Source organism: Lutjanus erythropterus, chromosome 14 (assembly GCF_056507025.1).
Source record: "Lutjanus erythropterus isolate fLutEry1 chromosome 14, fLutEry1.hap2, whole genome shotgun sequence".
Taxonomy (NCBI): domain Eukaryota; kingdom Metazoa; phylum Chordata; class Actinopteri; order Lutjaniformes; family Lutjanidae; genus Lutjanus; species Lutjanus erythropterus.
The window spans coordinates 28,261,685-28,277,571 of record NC_139330.1 but is presented as its reverse complement, the minus strand read 5'-3'; the positions used below and the strand labels follow the sequence as shown (position 1 = coordinate 28,277,571).

The window sequence follows — 15,887 nt, the reverse complement described above, 5'->3', positions numbered from 1 at the left end:
TTACAATTAAACACTAGATGGCGCAACAGATTCAAGTATGACATTTTCTCTGATAGCATCAGTGTACAGATTCCAGCTCTGCAGATGGTTAAGGACACCATCTTCCTCCCAGCCTCCAGCTCACTCAGCTTTGAGGTTATGAGAATTCGTTTTTCCGAAGAACCATGAATGCACCTCGAACATGGCGACTTGGTGCGCTCTGTTGTCCCGGGACATTTTTGTTTGGTCTGGACGTGATTTTATGTTACGGCAGCTGGGAGGCGTCATTAGGCAGGACGCCAAGCCAAGGCGCTATAAATCACGGATTCAAGTAGGGCTGTGCTTTAAAAACGGCGGTGACATTTTGTTAATTAAAGGGAAGATCAAGAAAACGGATTTGTTTTCCGCTGCAGTTATTCGGCTTAACCTGCATATTATTAACAATTTCACTAACTGTAAGGCGTTTGATGACCGTTTTGGGGATATTTTGTAACATTTCTGAAAAACAAACGAATAAATAGATAAATAAATAAATAAATAGATACACCAATAAACAAAGCGTTGCAAAAACAAAACAAAACAAAGTAGTTAAGTTTTTTGTTGTTGCACATGATTGAGAATAGCCTACCCATGAAATACTTGTTATTTATTTTCCTGGAGACAGATGACTGAATTAATGTGCCTTGATTAAGTTCAATTTAACGGGTTCAGGTATTAAAATTATGACTTTTACCCATTTATTATAAGTGTATCATTACTGAAATTCAAATTGTTTTATTCTAAAACTATTTTAAAACTTAAAAAAAAAAAATTAACTGTTGTTTTAATTAATGGTTTTGACACTTGGTTGTCCTCAGCAGCCGCAGAGCTGACACTCAGCCACACACACAGACGCGCGGTCTGTTTTCACAGAGCCAGTTTATGGTTTTATTGCTCCCCATTTACGGAAATCAAAGCAGGAAACAAATGCTCCAAACAGCATTCCAGAAACATCCGGAAAAATGCAAACAGCGTCTCTGCTTGTTTTGGAGGAAAGGACTGCAAGTCAAACCCACACGGGGGTCTCAATAACGTGACAGCGTGCAGATCACACAAAATATAAAATTTGAAAATAATTTTACGCACAGATTTGACTCCGAGCTTAAAAATCCAACACAATTACCCCAAGGAACATGTTTTCCTAAATTATCAGGGCACCCAAAAAGTCCCAGTTACATCAAAGGAGGCAAATAATTCGATTAATACTCCACCCAAAGACAAAAATATTTGGCTCCGTCACAAAAAGTGGAAACGCTTTTTGATGGGCGAAAGGTAAAATCAAAAAGTGGAAGGTTTAAAAAAAGGCATAAAGCGGGCAATTTTTAATCTCCAACAGCAGAAAACCTCAGAGATTAAAGTGTTTTTTTCTTTGGCGCCATTATCGACTAAAGTGGCTCGCGGTGCAGGGCCTAATAATTTATGAACCCGCGTGGGAGCAGCGAAGGGAAAAAAAAGCTGAGCACGTGACGGTAATAAAGTGTGTTTTATTGCCGGCGGTTTGACAAGCCCCAAAATATAACTCAGAGAGAATAGCCGACAGGCGGCCAGATGGGATTGGTAGCCGATATTTGTCCGAAATCAACAGAATGCTCTTTGTGTCGCTGAGAGAAACAGCAGAGACGGTTCCGATAATCAGCTTCGATCCGCTCCAACGGGATTTTACAGTAGCAAACAGCCGCGTTTTAACGCGAGATCAAAGCAAGTAAGTGCGTCTTGTTTTCATATTTGGCACAGATATGAAGTTATGACTGCAAAGAGCGGGGGGGCAAATGGAAGGACAGAGGTGGAGGGGGTGTTAAAGCTGCGGTTCGGGGAGCCCCAAAGGGCCCTTGCTCAAGTGGATGAGGGGGTCCAGAGATCCACCTGTAGTCCAACATATAATCTAATTAACTCACTCCAGAGGTTACACTTTTGGCTGAAGAGCACTCACATCCTCTTGGACATCCGGACTTCAAATACACTTTCAAGGTCTTGTTTGGATGAATTTCAAGTGTTTTCAGTGGTAAGATTTGACACTGATTCGCTTTAGATATTTTGTTGATGCTTGTTTTTTTTTTTTACATTGGCGTTTTCTAGTCAAATCATCAGAAAAATGTCTACACTTGAGGGAATTAAAATATATATATATAGTTTAAAGTTTTTTTGAAATATCAAATATGTTCAAGGACTGTCAAGGCCTTGCCTGGGTTGAATTCAAGGCTGTTTTCAGTAGTAAAAATGTCAGGTTCATTTAAGATTTTTTTTGTCTTGTTGTTTTTTAATTAAATAATTTAAAGCTATTTTTTGAGGGGGTCTCGGCTAGTCATTAATTTTTCAAACTTGTTTTAAGTCTTTATCAAAAATGTTCAAGGACTTCCAAGGCAAGAGGAAACACCATTTTTTAGCACTGTTTAGGATCATAGCTTTGATGTTGCTGTCTGTCCTCACCTCACAGGACAGAGACGTGGTTGATATCAAATATCAGTTTCCCATGATTTTTTTTTAAGTGAACATGTCAGTGTTTTAACGTGCATTGTGGGAAGTCCTACATGAAGCAGCGTGCCTGTGTGCACGATCTCCACAACATGTGTGTTTTTAAGCGGTCATATAGTGTATATAGGCCTACTTCATTCCCTAAAGCGGCGAAAGCTTATTCCATATGTTGGGGATTATCAGGTTTTGGATTTTGACATAACAGTCCTGTATTTACAGACGACATAACAACAACAATAATTTAAAATAAGGGAACATTAGCTACTGGTATGACCCTCTAACGATATTGTGTTAGAAAACACATTTTACATTTTGTTTTTTTCTGCAGGCGGCAGGATTTGCGAGTTTTTACTTACAGCACCTTTTGCAATATACCTTGTCTCTTGCTCAGACTGCCGCATTCAAAATGATTTCTTATTCTGCTCGTGTATTGCTTGCTGTTTGTGTGTATATGTAAACACAGTTTGAGTTATCAGGAGTTATGGCGCTTTCTCGAGATGTTAAATTTTACGACCGTCTCTGCTCACGCCAAGCCTCGCTCCTCTACAGGCTATAAACAGAAGCGAGAAGAGAACTGTACAGTTTATGACAAGGAGAATTTTTTGATTATAGTCACAGCTGGGGACTCTGTTCCATAACTGCGCGACAGGCACAAATAGACAACAACACTGACATTAATCTTTTAAACAACCTTTAACCGAATAATGCTCAGGGTTGTAGAACACTTTTGGTGCATTGAAGTTCTTAGTTGTGAGCAAATATTGCATCACTTTTCTTAACTGGATTTTGCACAAATTTAGTGAAATGTTCTGTAGACTGACTTAAGATTTTTATTTATTATGTCTATTTTTTTTTACAGTAACCATTTTTCTAAAAAAAAATATTATTATATATATATAACGGCAACCATATTGTATTTAGATAATAGTCTGCAGCCTGTTATTATTTTTTGGGGGGGCTTAGACTTATTCACTTCTTCATTTTCGAACATGAATTATTTATTGTGAATCTGCTGAACGTTATGCTGTTAAGTTCGTTGTTTTTATTTATTTCGTTTTGCTTTTCTTGTATATTTTATTTGTATCTACATGCTCAAAGTAAAATTTAATTTCATTAACCTAAGAAAGTACACAGCTAGTAATATGGCTATTTAATGGCAAAGATATGTGCTGTTTACAGTGAAATGTTTAACACGCAATTAATTAGCCTATTACTTTTGACTCTAAAATGTTTAGGAAACTGTGGTTAAATAAATAAATAAATAAATAAAAAATAGCGCACACATTTCTTAACTCGAATACTTTAATTTTATTTTCAATAATATTTTAGCCAACGAAACAGGTTTAATTTCCCTTCTTAAATATTACCAAATACTATCATTCCTTTTTAGTTTCAGGGCCATTAAGTTTTCAAATTGCAATTACAGTTCAGTAAAAAAAATATCACAAATCCTGTGCTGCAATAAGAAAAAAAAAAGCAATCTTGACTAAATGTTGTGATGCGTTTGATTTCAGCGTCTCATAAGCCTGATTTACAGTCAGTATTTCTCGGCTTCTCGCTGCTGGTCAGTCAGAGACGGTGCACTGGGGTTCCCAGGGGCTGGAGGTCGCAGTTAATGTCTAAACCGGGTTAAAGCTGCACTCAGCTCGGCTTTGACCCGGCAGAGGGCCGGGGGCGGAGGGGTGAGCCGGCGGTCAGCCTGTCTAAGATGAAAAAGTGAAACGACCCCAGAAAGAAAAGCCACATCTGAATGGCTTTATATCACAAACCCGACTGTGGATGAGCAGAGAATTTACGTAAGAGTTTATCTAACAGACTGTAGGCAGTTTATAGTATTTGTTACTATTTGTGGTCAAAGCTGAGTCTGGGAGGTCTGTATGAAAAATGATAAATGCTAAAATAAATACGCAGGAAAAATCAGCCCTGCAGGATGCTCAGAAAGACAAGCTCCTGGGTGTGTACAAAATATAATAGAGGAATATTCATCCTGGTAGCCTCAGGAGCTGATGCTAATCAATACTCTTCCAATAACTGAAATGGATATGAGGGATGATTAAACGGCAGCTACAGGAATAGAAACAAAATCAATGAAATTCCTGCTAATCTCATCAGAAATTAAATCAATGGACTCTATTTTGATCCAAACTGTCCATGCTCGTCGTTTTCTCCCACGTTAACTCTTTAATTTCCAACTAGTATCAGTCTTTACACAACAATAATCCATCTGCGGAGAGCTGGAGAGGGAGAGACCAGCGAAACAATGGGCTCGCGACTCCCGCAGGCCGCGTGAACTCTGGATGGTCCCCAGCGCGAGCCCCTGCGTGGCCCTGTCCGGCAGCGCGAGGACTAATGAAACGGTGAACGAGCGGTCAACGATTCTGATTGACCCTCCCGCGACCTGACGGCAGCTAGGCTACATTCTTAAAGAAGAATGCTCTTTCAAAAAGCGAAACATCACTCCTGTTGTTGTTGTGGCCCCTAAAAAGAGTCCGCCAAAGTTCAGAGCTAGGGAACCCCATTCAGAAGGTGTAAAAGCTAATGATTCCACTTCTCAAAAAACCCTATTCAAGCAGGAGAGGTTAGGTTGGAAGAATTTTGAAAAATGAAAGTTTTAGGTCAAAGTCCTTTTTAGTGGAGGCATGGATTAATAGTCCTAAACTGAATAGATTTTTGACCATTATGTGCAGATAGGTGCTCTAACGTCTGCAGTGTCATTATTCAACCAAATCCATTTAGCTCAGCTTTAAAACTCTTTTGTATTTACCTTTCCCACTATTTAATATGAAACTAATCTTGCCTTGAATAAGGTTTTGCTGTTTCTTTCACTCCAACACAAGCTTTTTTGCTTTAGCAACAAATGGTTCAGCCCAGTTTTCACCAGCTCCTCATTCACACAGCCATGGGAATTTAGTGAACATAAACAGCAAAAATGAGCCCCTGCCAACACAGAAAATTACCCAGGGTAAGAGCTGGAAGCAGAAAACCCCTGTGGCATCTTGACCAAAACTTACAGTAAACACACATGAACAACGCATCCTATATTATTTGTGCATAAATGTCAGCAGTTTTCTTAATATTACATTACTGTGTGTGAATAAAGATATGATGCGTGGGAATGGAAAAAGACGACAACGTTGCCTTCAGTAGTGCATGGGCATTGATAAATAGAGTGGGATAAAAATCAATACATAAAATATATTTTACAATTGATTCAATATGTATCCAAGCAAAAACAGAGCACAGACAGACAGTAACAATAATAACAACTACAGTGTTGAAGCTATCAGTCATATTGTTAAAGCTGCCTTTCATTGCAGATTGCCTGATTATAATCTAAACTCTGAGAATAGCCTTTGGTGCTTCCGCCGGCCAGCTGACAATAGAAGCTGAATTACAGTATAACAATCGATACGGGCTGAGGACCATCATAAATGTGTTTCAGCGGGATCTAAATGAGAAATTTAGAATTGCCCTCCGGCAAGCATTGTAATCGTCAATCGTCATTGTAATCGTCATCCAGGCCAAGTTCACAAATTGCCATAAAGCCACCATCCCACTGTTGGTCACGTGTGCACTGCGGCTGGTAGCTTGTAAACAAGCTGCTCACTTGTTTAGCAACTTTGGCAGGTGACCAGCTGCCATTATTCTATTCCTAAAAACCTAAGAGGCTGGTGAAAATGTGGGAAAGGGGGTGGATTTACCAGCTGCTGTAAAGCAGACTGCTCCCTGGTTGTTTATCAAATGTTTAGAATAAGAAAATATACAAGGCTTGTTCAACCACATGAAGCCGTCAGTAACAAACTGTCATGTATGCAGTTTGTTTTTCTTCTGTGTAAGGGTGTAGAACTGGGTAAGATCGCTCCTTACCACTATCCAAGGATAACTGAATTGTCCCATGCAATAAATTTGATAAAAAAAATCAAAATATAAACACTGCAGTCTGTCAGTGTCCAATCAATGTTTAGCATAACTGTATTATGACAAAGCAGCTGTGCAAATTACAGATGCAAAACAATGCATTTTCATGTTTTGAAAGATAGCATCTCCCTCTAATAACCGCCAAAACATTTAGTATATAAATTAAGAAAGACAATCAGCGGAAAAATGAGAAATATTCACCATTATTTTGTAATTTATTCCCTTGCATGTTATAATCTCATTTAGCGTTACTCTAATCTCAACAAACGTTCTCCAAAACAACATACTGGTAGGTGTGGGCAATATGAACACTAGCAAAAACCCCAATATTTGACCAAATACGTTGATATCGATATTACAACAATATTGTAGGGATGAGTGTTAGTGCTTCACAAAAAATGGTACATGATTTTTGATAACTAATCATCCACAGAGTGAATGGGTAGAGGAAAATAATAGAGCAGGTAGTCTGCAAAGTTTGGAAAATTACATCACTTTACTGCAATGCAGCCTTTGAAAAACCAGGAAAGGACATCACTTATACTGCATCATGATATAATGATATCCAAAATCCAAGACAATATGCAGTCTTAATATCATGATATCGATATAATACTGATATATTTCCTTGCCACTTTGTCTAATCCAGTTTAAGCATATATACCCCACTGAAAGAACAACCAAGGTCACACATACTAATTAGAAAAGCTCTTGCAGTGCTGAGCTGGATGATGTATTATGATGGAGAGTGTACAAACATCAATACATGGCCGACTCCTTTCACACCACTTATCTACTGATGCTGTTAATGCTGATGTTTATCATAAATTCTTTCACTGGCGTTTCACTTGTTACGCCATGTACCATTATGACAAAATTTTAGCTTCAGTGGAGGAGCAGCCACCCCTCCTGCTATTTTGTTCTGTAAATCACTCCCCCACTGTGCTCGAAGACAGATTGCATGCAGATTTCCCATCCCAATATCCGCCTTGTCCACTGTGCACTGTCGAGGCTGACAGTCAGTCTTGTCAGTGATGGTCTTGCTTGCTTACAGTAATTACACTTATGTATCAGAATTAATGTACTGTGCCTTAATGAGTTATTGATGTCAAAATGCTACATGCTACTGCACCATTAATGGTTTCAATAAATTATACAATGACACTGATACATCATGTTGAACAATAGAAACATGCACATGACTGGTGTTTTACTATATTTTGAGGCAGAGTCGTAATAAATACAACAAAAAAAGTCTGTGTGAGACCATGTGAGTGTATATCACTGTCACCATCAAAAAGAAGCCATCAGCAGCGAGCCGTGAAGTGAACCTTCGCCTATATATACCCTGTAGAACCGAATGTGTGTGGAGCTGCCTCGGTCACAGATTGGGTTCTAGGGGAGTCTATGGGCGATGACTAACCATCTATCAAAATCCAAGAGAGAGGAATGAAAAACTGAAGACTGTTAACACGGCTTTTGCTTTTCGGTCTTGCACTGTTTTACATTCTACATTTCACACTTTACAATTTATAAGTCACACTTTTCTAGAGGCTATATGGCTGTTTGCACCTAGCAGCTCTGACGAGATGATGAGGAAGTTAGGTCATTTTTTTTTTTTATATTTGCGCCCAAACAGATCAGCAGATTGAACGGGATGGTTTGCACATGCTGAGCGTAGGATGTGATTACACCACTGGATCCAATTCCCTGGCAGCGTTCAGGTCTGCTCTGTTGAGTCCTGATTGAGATATCAAAACAGCAATTTGGTTGCAGCACACAGCCTTAAGGGGACAGTTCACCTCAAATTCAAAAATATGTATTTTAAAGATAGAGAGAAAGTAGTTCCTACATGAAACCTTGAGTCATGATTCCTGGAAGGAACTTTACTGCTGAGTTTTTCAAATGTGTTTTTTGGTGCTCTGAGTGCCATCCAGCTCCATTACATTCAACAGAAAGCAGACATCTCTGCGGCCAATATCTCTGCACCTCACACCAAAACTATCTAGATGGACACATAACACTGCAGACAAAATTAAATATATATTGATCTAATGATCTTTTGATCGTTTAATCGCCTAATGTAACATCCTAAACCTGAAGATATGAAGATATATTGTCATAAAGGACTATAGAAACCAGAAAACATTCACATTTGAGCAGCTAGAATGAGAGAATTTGACTTTTTTTTCTTTAGAAAATGACTCAAAACGATTATGAAAATAGCTGCTGATTAATTCAATAGTTCAGAACTGAATTGTCCCTTTAAAAACAGAAAACAACACAATAATTGATCTTGGTATTGATGTGCATGCAAACCTGATAAGGATGTACTTCTACAGCCTACTCTGTTAATAAAGGGCTGTGGCTAATGTGACAATAAATCGTGTATTCACAGTAGTGATTTTACCAAATGTCTGAAATTGAGGCTTTAAATAATAAAGTGTCTGAAGATCATCCTGTGTGGGGAGAAAAATCTATAAAAAGTAGCTTTTTAGCGTACAATGGTGAACACTTCCCACTGCAAAATACGGTTTAAGTGCTTTACTCAATAGCATCTCAGTGGAAGATGTTGGGGCAAGAGGCTCATTCACTATGTTATAGTCCACCATTACCTGTGAAACAAAGGTAAAATTGTTAAAACTGACAAAAAAAAGTGAGATTTTGCCACTTTATTACTGATCTGGTAGCTTATCGGCCATTTTCAGTCATTCATTATGAGCAATTCAGAACAAATGACTCATTAGATGAGATAGACTGAGCCCATTGAAGCTTTCGTTCACTTTCACTCTGTCAGCCTTGCCAAGATCTTCAATCCCATATTACACCCTCCTGCACAAGCTCCTTTTAATGTCCCAGCCAAGCAAAAACATTTTCTTCCCCTTCTCTTTATTAGACTATTATTACAGGATATATTAGGCAGAAATAATAGTACATCGCAGGACGTATTAAGAGGTTTTGGCTGAGCATCAGACCTTCGGCTTCCTTAGAGAGCAGCTGCAGCCGAAGAAGAAATCCTCGTGTAATCCTGAAGGATATAACATGGATTTACGTTCTACACTGTAAAAATAAACTACTTGTTTTAACATAAATTGCCTTAAAATTTTAAGTCTGAATTTGAAAAGACAAATTGGGGTAATTTTGTAATGATTCTAAATAAATAAACTTTTCTGGTCAAATAAGTTTGATATTGATTCAGTTGTACTTGTGAAAACATGTTAGTTTACATTTTTTCAGTTTAAAAAGTCAGCTCGTACAATTGCTCCTGTTTGAGCTACACACAAAGGCAATACCTGAAAATGCTCCCAGTGAATTTATTAAACGTTAATAATTCAAAACTAACCTTCATTATGGTTTGCAGTGTTTTCTATAATGTGAATAATAGCAACCACAACTTTTCTTATTCTCTCATAGCAAGTTTTCATCATATCTTTTCTTCAAACTATAAAAAAGAAGGGTTTCTGAAGACTTTTAACTGTCAAACTTTGCATGCTGGGAACTCTGCTAACATGCTGATCATGATTTTTTCTTCTGAAACTTAATTTAATGAGTTGATTGAACTCTGTACAGTCATTCAACCCATTTGAGAACTCAAGCAGAACTCATGTTTTTAAGTTCCAAAAGTAAAATACTACACATTTTAAGCTGAGTTAAATAAATAAAACCTGTATAATTGCATTTCCACTAACTTATTGTATATTTTTACTGTGTTTATATACTCATGGGTAATTTAATCTACAACAATGCATCATATTCTGTAAACTGACTATATGTTTTTTATGAAAAATCTTAATTTCCTTGGTAACTATCAGTTAAGTTATCAAATAATTGTACTGTAGTAAAAAGTATTCATTGATTCAAGTATGTCATTCAACTCATCATTTCAAGTCAAATACTTTAAGTTAGAAGAACTCATGTTTACAAGTTCTGAAGTGAAATCTTCTGAAAAAAGTAGAATTTTTAAGTTTAATTAACTTGAATAAATAAAACTTAAAAAGTTATGAAGAAAAGATCTACTGATTCAACTAAATTCACGTACGATTTTTGCAGGTTTGCAGGTTTTTTAGACTTCTGCATTCTTATTTTAGAAAAAAACAAGTTAATTTGAACAAGAAACATCGTTTTCATGCATGCATTGCCTACAAAATAAAAGCATCTTCATTATATGACCCCTTCATCGTGTGAGGGCTTAAATTTAGCATATTCTCACTCATCTCTTTCACGTATTTCGATTTATTTTAAATCCAGCATAATTCGCTTTCATTTTTCAACCCTGTCGCATTTATCTCTCGTCCAGCTTGCTTTAGCATCATTTTTTAAGACAAGCAATGCATTTCTCCCCCTCCTTTAAAAAGCAGAGTTGGTGGTGGTGAACGGGACACCTCGGGCTGACCCCGGCCCTAACAAAGCCAACTACTAGTCACTGTCTGGGACCCTTTTATCTCATTCTTTTATTGGGGGCCTTTCTGACCGGCCATGTTTTGTTGTCCATCCTTTGACTCGCCACAAGGCCAAATATGGCCGCGCCGTCCCTCAATATGGGCGAGATTAATTTTTCAGCTCCGGCCATCTGTGAGGGGGTAAAAGTCATTCAGCTAAAAGTCATAAATCTACAGTCCGAGTTCAGCTCAATAGGTGCTGTGTGTGGGAGGGGGTGGGGAGTGGGCAGATAAAGAGACAAGATTAGATAGATAGATAGATAGATAGATAGATAGATAGATAGATAGATAGATAGATAGATAGATAGATACGAAATGTCATTAAAAATATTCAAATATATCAATTTTTAGTGAGACTAATTAGACTCCACATTGCAAGGGTCTTAAAGGTTCTTAACCTTATTTTCAGTCCACAAACATCTATTCTTGACCATTTTTCCACGCCAGCAAAACTTCATTAGCCCTATAATGAACATTTTTTTCCCCTTCAAATTATCCCATTACGTCTGACATAAACAACCCCAAGTGCCGTCTCTCATTGGTCGGCCGCAGGGTCACGTGGCCCGCGCGGCCGTCCGTCTATTTGACAGCCGCAGGATGGCTTGATGCCAGAGGGGGAAAAAGAGACAGAGAGAGGGGAGAGAAAGAAAAATTAGTATTCTCCTACCAGCCTCGCTATAAATCAATCATGGAGTCCTACGTGGTGAGCTGTAAATATGCTGAGCCGCAGTTCCCGCCTTGTGAAGAAGATTACAGTAATTTTAGTGACCAAGGGGGGTATTACAACAACCCCCAGGACAGTGGTAGTTATGGTGGTGGCTATCAGCCCATGCAGCCCCCTCCGCCTCCATACACACCACAACAAACCGGCTATCAACACTCTTTGCAGGGGCACCACCGGGAGGATGGAGAGGACCACTCGCAGCACCAAGGTGCGCCCTTCCCCGGCTACAGAGAGACAGACGCGCCCGGCAAGGAGAGGTTCTCCGTGGTGGGTGACCTGCAGTGCCAGGCCTGGATGACCTGTGCCAAACCCGCTCAGGTGCAGAGGAAAACGGCCTGCCAGGGGAAAGACAAGCCGCCTATTGTTGTCTACCCGTGGATGAAGAAAGTGCACGTCGCTCATGGTGAGATAGCCTCAAGATTTTCATCTCTGCATCACACTCTCTCCTTATTTAATTTCTCCATCACTTCAGTTTCTCTGATACCCATCGCACTCTCTTCTCTCTCTTCTTTCTTTTTTTTCTCTTTCTTTCTAGTGTTTTGTCCATTTGTGAGGAGCACCGTTTTTGTTGCCGAGTTATTTATGATCTCAGTGAGAGTCAGGGAGAATTACAACCCCTATAAAGTTTTATGGCCCTGCCACAGCGTGTGTGCGTGTGTGTGTATGTGTGTGTGTCTACGTGTGCACGCGGGCGAAATTGTGTGTCTGGTGTGCAACGCTGCGGCTGAACAAAAAGCTGAAAGTTAGACGTAAAATCGTTTTTTGAATTTCTTCCCAGTCAACCACAAATGGACATAACACAAAAATACCACACGATAATAACGGCAATAATATTCAGATTAAATTTTAAAATGCTAAATTTCCGGGCTAATTCTATTTTCTTTAGCTAATACAGTGTACAGGCTGTTGGTATTTACCATTGTAAAAATACTATTGGTATTAATAATTGAAAACAAAATAAAATTAGTAAAGTAAAACAAACTAATTTAACACAATTCAAACTGACATTTTCGTACCCTTTTACTAATTTCTTTCTTTATTATTTTACAGTTAATCCAAACCACGTGGGCCCGGAGCCGAAGCGTCTACGGACGGCGTACACGCGCCAGCAGGTTCTGGAGCTCGAGAAGGAGTTCCACTTCAGCCGCTACCTCACGCGCCGCCGACGTGTCGAGGTGGCCCACGCGCTCTGCCTGAGCGAGAGGCAGGTGAAGGTGTGGTTCCAGAACCGGCGCATGCGCTGGAAGAAGGACAACAAGCTGCCGAACACCAAAGGAAGGAGCAAAAACAAGAAGGCTACGGACAGCAACAACAACAACAACGACAGCAACAGCAGCAGCGACAGTAACGTGAAGGCAGTGATAACTGTGTAAATACAGCGGTGGGAGCAGAGTTTGGCCGTCACGGCCACCACGTTAGCACCTTCATTCTCCAAAACTGATGTTGCTAAATTGATCCAGGGTGACTGCAGTCCTGAAACAATTCCAAACTGCTTTAAAACTACAGGCTTCCATCTACAGGCCCGAATAAGGCTTTAATATTTCGTCAATGCCTCATTTCAAGTTTTACTTTGACGTGTTTTTAAAAGGTTTTGTTGTGTAGGGGTTGCCCCAACATTTTAGTGTGATATTTAATAATTAATGAATGTCTTTGAGTCTTACAATTAGGTAAACTTCGAGGTTGTGGATGGTCTGACACCTCTCTGTTGAAGTAAGGGAATTGTTTCATATTTGGACATCCGATGCTAAAGGCGCAGAAGAGACTGTGTCATTTGGATAAAACAGGGTTTTATTTTCTACAGGGTAAACATAATACAGGGTTTTATAATAGCTACCTAAAAGATGAAATAGCCTAATTTATGAATATGCACATTACCAAAATGTTGTTTCCACAAACTTGCGCTTAAAGGGACAAAACAGAGGAGCAGAAACGCCAAATTGCTCGGCAGCTGACTTGCAGAATGGTTGGTGAAATAAAGTTTTAGCATTTATTTTGTAGAAGCATCCAAAAACAATGCATATTTAGTAGGATACGTAGCCATATCGTGCTTTTTCTTTTGTTTTAAATCTCCAAAGAGTGAATAGACTTTTCAATAATTTTGGAGAAAATCATACACATGTACACACGGGGAGTAAATAAAATAGAAACTGTATCAAATGAAAGCAGCCAAATTGGAGGTTTTTGATGCACGAAGCTGATTAAAAATCCAACACATTTTCTCAGGGTTACAGGGTTTTAACGAACAGAACTTTCTGAACGTTTGTTGTTTGATTCATCTTTTCTGAAACAACATTAACAGCTTTGCATTTTTAAAGAATGTGTTCTCTCTTTGATTCCAGTTTTATATGCTATTATTCTCTATTATAGCCTACGCCAGTACTTATTTTGTATTTGTATTATTTAGAAGCATATTTTATTCTTTGTAGCAAGCGACATCTCTGTTCTTTTTTGTACGTGTTCATCTTTGAAAAAAAGAGGAAAAACTCTTCGTGTAAGAATTTTATATGTGGAAATGTTTTGATAAAAATACTTAGATGATAAAAAATAAAAATGTTTCAAACCGCGAAACTGAATATTTTTTTCTTTGACACACACACACACACACACACACACACACACACACACACACACACACACACACATACCATCTGTTTATGCTGTGACCGTATTTAAGCGGAGGATAGATGACTTTGTTGGAGGGTGACGAGATGGTGAGTGAGGGTCCACGGAAGTGACGTAAAAATTATTCCGAATGTGCTTTATGAATGCAAGAAGAATTCATAATCTTCATCTTTGGCTCGTTTAAAGAATCAAACGACTGTGCGTTAAAATACCTCCGTATTGTCAGACGTGTGGCTAATAACATTTTTCCACGCTTTTTAACAGAGCAATCCCCTTTAACATACACGATCTTTGTTGCAGTCATAATTTAACGGAGCGTCAAGCCAGTTGAGGTGAGCCAAGACAAATATCTAGTCCGTGACGTCCCAACTGAGAAGCTTTTTAAAGTATGATCATTTTCTCCCGTGGGAGGATTTAAAATGTGCTCCGAATTATCCCGCGGATAAACGGTGATCCTTAACGTTTAATCACATAGAGCGACAGTCTGCTTTAACTGCTGTCTTAAGCCAAGACAATGATATAGTAGCCTAAAAGACCTGGTGTTAGAGGCAGAATTTACTACACAATGGTGCTGTTACAATATCTAAAATGCTAGGTATGTTTTTTCGCGGAAATGAAAAATGTGTAAATGTGATTGCACAGACTTCAGTATTATCTGAGATGTTAATAAGTTGATATAAGACTATCAGCGTCTCTATGTGGTTAGAAATATATTTTCATAGCCATCCAGAGGACTTGGTGACTGCTCTGCGCCTTTACGCACTGTTTACGCACAATGCAGGGACGAAATGGATTACTTTAGGTGAAAGAAATCCTCTGTCTGTCTATGCATGTGTGTGTGTGTGTGTGTGTGTGTGTGTGTGTGTGAGTGTGTGGTGGGTTGTGTGGGAAATGAGAGACAGTAATTGGTGGCTTCCGGACGAGACAGGGTTAAATGTGCAGGAAAGGGGCTGACAGAGAGCAGCATGGAATATCTATCACACGAAAAAGATCCACCACAGCTGGCCACACAGACCAGCAAAAGCCCAAATATTCATTCGGATAAACGGGAGGCTTCTAATATGCCAGAAATATGAGACCGTAACCAAAAAGAAGTGAAGGTTACTTTACTTGTTTTGCTCCGCTGTAGGAAATTCAGTCAACTTCTTTACAAATAGAGAACTGCCATTGATTACTCGGTTGCCACGCTGTACTGTACTCATTATTTTGTTAGCGTACGTTTTTAAAATTACGGAGACCGTAGTGGAAATATTCATATGAATAAATAAATAAATAACATACCTGCACATGCTCCTATATTGGGCAAAAAATATTTCACTAGCAAACTTGACAACAGTCAGTGAGAAACAGGCATTATTCATTCCAAATATAATTTAAAATAAACAGCTTATGTTGTGCCACTAATTGAGTACCGGCATCTGTACTCTTTATATTGTAAACGCGTATAATTATATATTTTAAACCCCAAACATACGTGTTTGCGCCTCCTGGACGTTTTGCATGCTGGCTACTGACTTACACTATCCTCCCTCTCTGCAGTCTGACTGTGAAGCAGGAACGCCTCCGGCTGGTTGCACTAGGTACTGCTGCCTGAAAGGGAAATAAACAAAGACCATGGAAGAAAAGCTCCATCCCTCAGACTCGAGTCATGATCACAACCTTCATGGCGATATTTATGAGTAATTATACAGTCG

The 15,887-nt window shown here is 38.9% G+C and overlaps 1 protein-coding gene across 1 annotated transcript; it reads left to right on the top strand.

Moving 5' to 3' along the window:
* The first annotated feature begins 10,495 nt into the window (after positions 1-10,495).
* Positions 10,496-13,324, top strand: LOC146315697 (homeobox protein Hox-D4b-like). The gene is made up of 2 exons (XM_084736120.1): positions 10,496-11,974; positions 12,622-13,324. The coding sequence occupies exons 1-2, from the start codon at positions 11,536-11,538 to the stop codon at positions 12,942-12,944; spliced, it is 762 nt and encodes a 253-aa protein (XP_084592246.1). The 5' UTR covers positions 10,496-11,535; the 3' UTR covers positions 12,945-13,324.
* The last annotated feature ends 2,563 nt before the right edge of the window (positions 13,325-15,887 follow it).